General features: G+C 35.7%; 1 protein-coding gene across 1 annotated transcript; it reads right to left on the reverse strand.

The window, feature by feature from the left end:
* Positions 1 to 470: 470 nt before the first annotated feature.
* LOC133706820 (cytochrome b-c1 complex subunit 6-1, mitochondrial) lies at positions 471 to 5299 on the reverse strand. The gene is made up of 5 exons (XM_062132370.1): positions 5176 to 5299; positions 4527 to 4596; positions 2321 to 2405; positions 757 to 846; positions 471 to 677 (listed from the first exon to the last, which is right to left on the reverse strand). Coding segments are annotated over exons 2-5 (210 nt in total). The 5' UTR covers positions 4529 to 4596; positions 5176 to 5299; the 3' UTR covers positions 471 to 644.
* Positions 5300 to 9011: the final 3712 nt, after the last annotated feature.

The following is a 9011-nucleotide window of genomic DNA, read 5'->3' on the forward strand; positions in this document are numbered from 1 at the left end:
ATTTACCAAACACGAACATGTTTTAATTTACAGTTGATTATTCTCACAACACAACAGCAACAGTTTATTTAAAAAGTCACATCAATCCCAAACTAGCCCTAAAGCATCCTTCACGAAGGGGTTAGCTTTTTTTAATTGAGCAGAGTTGCATCTGCTTATTGTTTCTTTTGGTTTTTAGATCACTTCATATCTGAATGTACAACTTCGTATTCCAAAACTACATGGTGATGGATGTAAGTTATGGGGATATGGATGTTTATTTTGTTCAATTCAAATGCAAAAAAATAAATAAAAAACTGCAAAGTTTTAGAACTATTATCTGATAAACAACACTAGTTTAAGGCACCACAACTACAGGTGATCAGGCTATTTTGTATTTTTGTTTGCTTTGACAAATACTGGACTCCACATTGTGTCACAGACCATACAATAACCCATATTCTGTACTGTAATGATGTGTTCTCTATCAATGAATTCTAACAAAGGACTTCTTTTATTGATTGAAACTTAAGTGTCCATGTTCTGAAAAAATTCACCAAACATCACAGACTGCTTCCAGTAATAAAATACAGCGTTCTGAAACGTTTAAACGTTTCAAAATCAGAAAGGAAAAATGCTCTCAGTGTACAACAGAATACGCCACATCACTTCAGCTTAGTAAAGAGCTTTGGTGCAACCTGCATTGGAGAATGTTTTAGCTGAAGATACAAGAGTATAAATATGTCGGTCTCAATATAATTTCAAAGCAATACTTACACATTTGTCTACACAAGACCAGTAGTCAAAATATTGTCCAGTACAATGCTTGTGGCCGCTATCGTCACCTTCGATCCTCTTAACACATGCCTGTAACAAATTATGATGAAATTCACAGTATATATGAGGTATACACATTACAGTTGATGATTACACCATCTAACTTGCTAACCCTTCTATATTTCTCTAACATTTTGGGTGAATCATTAGTCAATTTCCAGTAAACATAGAAACACACTTGGTACAGTTAAAGAAAAAAATAAAATAAAATCTCCAATAAATTGTTTCAGAATAAAAGACCTCGTGCCTCAGACTGACCAAAGGAAAACATACTACATCAATCACCTCAACCACCAGAGCTTCAGTGACTATCTCTTTTGTTTGTATATTTCATTATGAATAGAACTTATCATGTCCCTATGCTGAGGTTATAAGTCTTGAATATTGCACTACTAGATCCGTATTCAAATAAACAAAAAAACCAAAGAAAAAGAAAAAGCATGTTCTTCAACCAGACAAAGAATACCACACCTCCAGGTCTAATTATGCAAAGGATCAATCATGAGTATTCTATGTCTTTCATGCCTACCTGATGTGGCATCATTTTATGCTTCAGTTTAATTCTACTACTTTGACTATCCTTATTGTCATCACCTGGGATGTAGGTTACATTGCAACCACAGTGAAGCAACAAGAAAAGACTGGTCTAATGGTTTGTTCATGAAATATGGGACTGAACAGAGTTAGTTGCTCAAATGAAGGAGAATTATCATTTTTATGTCATATTTATAGAGATGAATTGAAGATGAAGCAAATCAAGCTATATAGCATTGAAACAATGATCCTTTGTTGCCAGCTATATATATATATATATATATATATATATATATATATATATACTGCAGACGTCCGCAGTTTTTCTTAGGTACGGATTTTAGGTTTTGACCCACTTTTCGATCAAATTTTCACATCTTAACCGTTCGTGTACATTGTTGTAAATTACAGTTTTGGATGCCTTAACGATCACCAATTTGGCTGAAATTTTGCAGAGGTGATCTATACATTATGACCTAAAAACTGAACGGTTAAGATGTGAAAATATGATCGAAAAGTGGGTCAAAACTGGAAATCCGTACCTTTTTTCTTAGGTGCGGATATCCGCACCTGAGCAAAGTTATATATATATATATATATCTATATATATATATATAACTTTTCCAGGTTATGGATGAGATGAGATGTCATCTCTGGTTGCATAATAAACAACTAACAGACCTTTGAGACAGTGATGTGGTTGGAGGGACAGGTGAAAGGAGACATAACACAAACAGGACCCAAAAACATTACTCTTTACTTTGAAATGGTTTACAGAGTCTGTTAGCAAACTTGTTTCAAACATAGGCAATGGGACAACTAACTTTTGCTATGTCCATATGGATGATTTAAAAGATACCAGCCACAGAGATGCAGATGTACTTGAACAATAGTTTGTCTTCTAAAATAGTAGTTTATCTTTAACTGGCCAACAATATGAAGTACAAATTTCCAAAATGCTGCAAAATACCTGATATTGGAGAAATGGTTTGACACATTTCGGCTTGCAGGAGTCTTCAAGGTACTTCTTCTGATCAACAGGTTCCTCGTCCGCCCTAAATATTTTAAGAATAAATAATGAGTGAAAAAAAACTTACACCCATACAAGTATGCATGCTAACCTATGAGGCACAGACAAGGATGCAGGATGTGATATGACATGAAGTGTTGAATAACATTGCAACAATCATTTCCACTGATTTAATGATTCTACACAAAATCAAACATGAAAGATTCAACATGCCATACGTTATAAAAAAAAAAAACAAAAAGATTCTTTGTCATCTTTCAAGACACCATGCAAAATTAAAGAACCATAGGTTCATGGATTCCACACAAAATACATCACAAAATGTTTAAATGGTAGGATTAAAGATGTAACAAATTATGATTCGCCTCCTCTTCTTCTCTAGTTCTTTGTCTTGAATGGAGGCTGAACCCTAGCTTCCTTCTTGATTTCACGATGTTGAACAAATGTAGGCCAGAGCGTGTTTTTTGTTTTTACTCTTAACACATGTTTTAAAAGTATCTAGCATACCTCTGTTAACCAAAACATCTCCTGCTGTATCTTCAGTGTAAAGTCAAAATTACTGAACACTCAAGTTATACTCTATTTGGAGTATCTGATACATATCCATGCCATATCTGTATCAGATGTAGCAAAGACAATTGGATGACAAATTTTTTGGCGTATCCATGAATCACAGATGCCTACAAGACAAGGGATACGCCAAACAGCAATATGCAGGAGGGCATTACAAATAAAGCCAGATGGAGCATTGAGGAATCCAAAGCCATATTTTCACTAGAGATAGAAACCTATCTACCAGTACAGACTGTGATTATGGAACAATACCATCATATGTGGTATCAAAATTTATAAATGACATTTCAAGTTTCAACTCTGCTAAAATTTCATATTAAAAGTACTATAACATTGAAAATCACAAAGTAAAGCATATATGTTTGCCCTTTTCAGGAACAGTAGACAAAATTAGTGCATCAACCCAATGGTTAACTAATAGTGTAACTGAAAAGACAGTTAATAGCTATCTGCTACTATGAGGGGTTAATGTTTGTAGGTAGAATCAGGGAGCAGAACCTAAGTAGTCACCAGCACTTTGTAATTTGTATTATCATGTCATCAATCAGCAATGCCAACTAGTAATTCACATGTCACTTTTTATCACCCAATAACAAAAACAAATGTCACTTGAAGAATAGGCTTGGCTATAAAGTTAACAAATTAGAAGACCAAGAGCTGATATCCACTTCAAAGTTACTTGATAAATTAGCGTACCAAAGCTCAATGGTATACGTCATTCTACGGCAATCTCTATTCATACAAAGAACTTACCTTGCTGTAAAAATCCACCACTCCAGATGATAAAACTTGGTTTTCTTACTAAAAGAATGGTCATTTAATTTGGCGTCTTTTGCTTATCTAACATTTCTGACTTCGTAGAGCATTCCCTTTCTGACTTCTTTCAAATGTACACAAGATCAAAGTCATTTCCTACCTTAGACGGAAACAATAATGGGTTGTGGTGGTGCTACCTCATAGTTTTCACCTATTGTAAAACCGGGAATGAAGAGTCATGTATATCAAATCAATTTAAGCTCTATCCCACTCTTTAAACGGAGGCACTAATCTAAGGAAAGCGGTGAAAGCAATAATTTGGTGCATTTTCGGAAAGTGAAGAAGACAAGAGATATTCAGTAAAATAAATTTAGAGGTGAAGCTGGATTGTAACTCTAAAGGTGCCGAGAAGCAAGGCTCAACACCAGTAGGTTGAGTAATATAACCACATGTTAAGGACATTCAAGAAGACCAGCAACTCGGGAAGCTTCCTATATGACGCAGTGAGATAATGTTGCTGGGCTTTGGGTTTGGAGGTACCAGACATTAAATCAAATCACACATTAAACAACTGAGGATGCTGGAAATCCTAACATACTATTACAAACATTAATGTCGAAGGCTTGTGGGCATTATTTGCGATCTTCCCAAAAAATTAATGGACCCCTTCTGTATGGGAGTACCTTTCTCTCCCTCTATCTATCTATCTATTTACACACACACACATATTACGGAATGCAAACAAAATTTAGAAGTTTGTACACCGAAGCCATATATGACAAATATGTTAACAATAAAACAAAACTACAACACTTACATTAGCAAAGATACCGATAGAAGCTGAGAAGACACAAAACTCGGTACGAAGGAGCCTCCAAGCTACCTGACTGCATCAAGCAAACAACAACAAAGTTACTCTAAAACACACTAAATTGGAAATGAAAAGAAGAAAACAAAAAAGTAGTCCACATTACTACAGAAAAATAGCAGAAAATAAAACACCACCATACAAAATATCAAAAAAAAAAAAAAAAAAAAAACCCTAGCACCATGTAGGGAATTACTGAAACCAGAAATACAGTAGTGAAAAAGACCAGCAATGATTGCTAGAACTAGATCTTCAAGAAACGATTAAGCTTAGTTGAATTAAGAATCTACCATTTTCAGTAGATTATGATAATAAGATCAATAGAATCTGAAGCGAAAAAAACCAAAAATATAGAATCTATAAGGGCAAGGCAGGTTTCTAAGCACCAAACATTCACAGAAAGTAATTGAAGGCGTGTAGAAGAAAACCCAATGAATAGATCAGAAACTTGAATCAATCAAAAACAAACAACCGTAGATTTGTAAAACTTAACACTGTGTTAATTTAACTCTAACCAGCAATCAATTAAATTCTTCAGTAATGAAATTGAATCCATATAACAGAGGAGAGGAGAGGAGAGGAGAGGAGAGAGTCTTACGAAATCGTGGACTTGGGCAAAGAAAACAGTAGAGCGGACAATCTAACCCTCGCGAATGGAGAAGAACAGCGTCTTTATAGGTCGCGTACTCGGGTTTTTTTTTTTTTTTTAATGATATTGGCAAAAACGACGTTTTTTAGGACGTCAGTTCCCAACAGAAAAAATAAATAAATAAAATTTAGACAAAAAGAAGTCTTCTTTTTCAGTCTTCACTCGAACAAACCGGTTGGGCCGAGTTAATTGGTGGTTCAAATAGGCCGCACAGCCACTTGACCTTAAGCGTTTTTGCTATTTTAAGAAATCTCTTGTGGGATTCACTTTGTCATTACATATCAGTTTTTAGTAGGGGTGGGCGCGGTTCGGTGCGGGTCGGTGTTAGGCCAAAACCGCAACCGAACCGCTTCATTCGGTTGTGCTATATTTAAAACCGCAACCGCATTTTAAAAACCTACACCGCTTACTTCGGTTACACCGTTTTGCGGTGCGGTGCGGATCGGTTTCGGTTATGTTCGACTTTCTTTTCTTTTTCGCATATTTTCGACCAAAGTCGACAAATTTAGCTGTCCTAAAATAAGTAACCATTACTGTCAAAATATCAACAAAATAAAGTATAAACCACTCATAATCTGTTCACTAAATCAAGTAATGAACATTACAAGTAACCTGTTCATGACATCAACATCTCAAGTTCTCAACTACACAAATAACATTAACAATCTATCAAACCTGCCGATCAACTATCAAATATCAACAATCTGCTCCAGCCGTTCAACATTTATAACCAAAAAGCAATTTCCAAAACTAAATCAAAGTTCCAACAGTCTAACAATCTGTTTCCAAACCAAATAGCTAACATGCAGCACAAACATAAATCAAAGTTCCAACTTCCAACTTCCAGCTGCAAAAGGTGGTGGGGGAGGAAGCATAAGCTGTGCAGCAGCTTCACTTGTAGCAGTTGGTGTTGTTCCGGTGCTTGACCCAGCTGGTGTCGCATTGGGAGTTTGCGATGCTCCACTTCCCTGATAAGAAAGTAAGAAAAAATCAAATCAGTAACGAATAAGATACAAACAGAAACAACAGAGCAGCTCAAAAATTCTTTTAGACTAGTAAATTGAAACAAAAGTAATCAAACCACAATAATGGATTAATCACTAGCACTGATAATAAAACCAAACTGATCATGCTCATTGCAAAATCAAACTGATGGTCTCATGCTCATTAGAAGAACTGAAGAAGCAAGCAAGTAAGAAAGGAAAGATCATTTCGAAACAAGCTTAAGTGCTGAACCCAAAATCGAACTGCAAAAGCAAGCAAGAAACTTAAGATCAAATCGAAACAAGTTGAACCCAAAATCGAACCCAAGTAAGATCAATCCAAAACTGATGCTCCCAAACAAGCTAAACATAACAGATTATCATATTCCCAAACAACTTAAAAACTCAATCTTTGACCAACTAAACATAAACTTCCGATCACAAATCACAACTTTCAACTCAAAACACAACAACCAGAACTCATTCATCAAGTAAGAGATGGAACAACATACCCAGAAACGAACAGAAAGAACCAAGCCTTGACTTGGGTATTGACAATCAAATCAAACAAAATCGAAATTGAAATGAAAATCAAGCTGAACCCATACCGATTCCATCCGGAGATGAGTCGAGATGACGTCCTCGGTCGGCGTTAGTCCGAGTCGGTGTCTTCGGTCGGCGTTCGAAGGCTGTGAGTCGAGAGAGAGAAGCGGCCTCAGTCGTCAGTCGACAGTCGCTGTGAGTTGAGAGAGAAAAGAGAGAGGCGGATTCGAAATGAGGGGATGAGACTGAGAGCAACTAGGGTTTTCATATATGAGAGGCTGAGACTGAGAGCAATCAGGTGCAACGGAGAGTATGTGTAACCTCATTTAGACCAATCAGAATTCGACAACTATTAAAAATAATTTTCATATAAATAAAAATTATATTAATTAAATAAATATTATTATCCGGGCCGATTCGGTTTTTTTCGACCGGTTCACTGGCTAAACCCGGTCCCGCACCGGAGAAATCCGGTCCGGTTCAGTCAAGTCATTTTTTCCGGCCAGTTTCATCCGGTTCGGTCACCGAGCCGGTTTTCCGGGCCGGTTCGGCCAGTTTTGGACCTCCGGTTCGGTTTCTGCCCACCCCTAGTTTTTAGGACTCCACAATTAGATATTCTCTGCAAATTTTAAGTCAAATTGATGATTATTGAGGCATTCATAATCGTGATTTACATTTCCAAACATAAACTGTTCAGGTTTGACAGATTCAATTCGTCCATTGATTTGATCTAGTTAAATATCTTAATGATCATCAATTGGGCTGCAAACTTGCAGAAATGATCTACTGATAGGAACTTAAAAACTGAACGGTGGAAATGTTGATATGAAATCAAAAAGTTGTTCCAATAAGCAATCCCTTAAAATGACAAAAAAAAAAAATGATCCCACACTAGAAAGCACATGTGTGTGTGTGTGTGTCGCTTCCACTAAGAGATCCATTTTAAGGTATCGCTTAATAGGATAATTTTTCAATTACATATTGACGTCTTCACTGTTCAGATTTTAGATATCCATGAGTAGATCACCTCTGTAAATTTTCAGCCAAATTGATGATGGTTAAGGTGTTCATAATTGTGATTTCCCATTATACATATGAACGGTTTAGGTTGGACAGATTTAGTTCATCTATTGATTTGATCTAGTTCGGTACCTTAATGATTATCAATTTAGCTGAAAATTTATTCAGGTGATTTATTCATGGATACCTAAATATTGAACAGTCGAGATGCCAATATGTGACCGAAAAGTTTGTCTAAATTGTCTAATAAGGGACCAAAAAAAAAATGGAATCTTTCACTAGAAAAGCCCTATATGTGTGTGTGACCAAAAAGTTGGTCTAAATCTTTATTAGACCAACTTTTCGGTCACATATCAGCATCTCAACCGTACGTTCAGTTTTTAGGTCTCCATGAGTAGAACATTTCTATAAATTTTCAACCTAATTGATGATCATTTGGGTGGTATTTATAATCGTGATTTTCTATTATGAACATGAAGGTACAGTTCATGTTTGATAGATTTGGTACGTCCGTTTCTAGTTCAATACCTTAACAATTATCAATTTGGCTGAAAATTTGTCGAAGTAATCTACTCATGGAGACCTAAAAACTGAACGGTCGAGATGTCGATATGTGATAAAAAAAGTAAGTCCCACAAGGGATCTCTTAAAATGGCCAAAATTATTACACACACACAAACACATATAAATTGTTGTTTTTTCCCATTAGTTTAATTATCAAGAATTATTATTAGTGACCATGAATAATTTTGTTTCCCTATATTATTAATATTCTACTTATAAATATTTATATCGTAAGGTTTACGATTTGTGAGGCTCTCCCAAAAGCACCTCGATTTACGCCTTAACATTTTAAAACATTGGTTGCAACTGATAACCCTCCTAAGGCATAGGGTATGGATGTGAATTTCTGTTGTCCTGAGGACACTCTCTCTGAGTAGGGAGTCTTACGGGAACATGAATAAATTAGGGGAGTGAAATTCATACTCTCTAATTTACAATCCACACTCCATGTTTTTTGTTTTAATATCTTAAATTTCGTCTCTTTGTAGTGTGGATTGTAAAATATGATGTTACGTACAAAAAAAAAAAAAAATGGAGTGTAGATTGTAAAATGGGAAGTGTGAATTTTACTTCCGATAAACTATGGTTAGTTTCTGAGTTCGCTCGGATCTTTCCTTAGTAGTGTTAGGGTACTCATTACTTTGACCTTAATCTCAAGGTAACGTTATTTAGATA

The sequence above is a fragment of the Rosa rugosa genome, chromosome 4, assembly GCF_958449725.1.
Source record: "Rosa rugosa chromosome 4, drRosRugo1.1, whole genome shotgun sequence".
Taxonomy (NCBI): Eukaryota; Viridiplantae; Streptophyta; class Magnoliopsida; order Rosales; family Rosaceae; genus Rosa; species Rosa rugosa.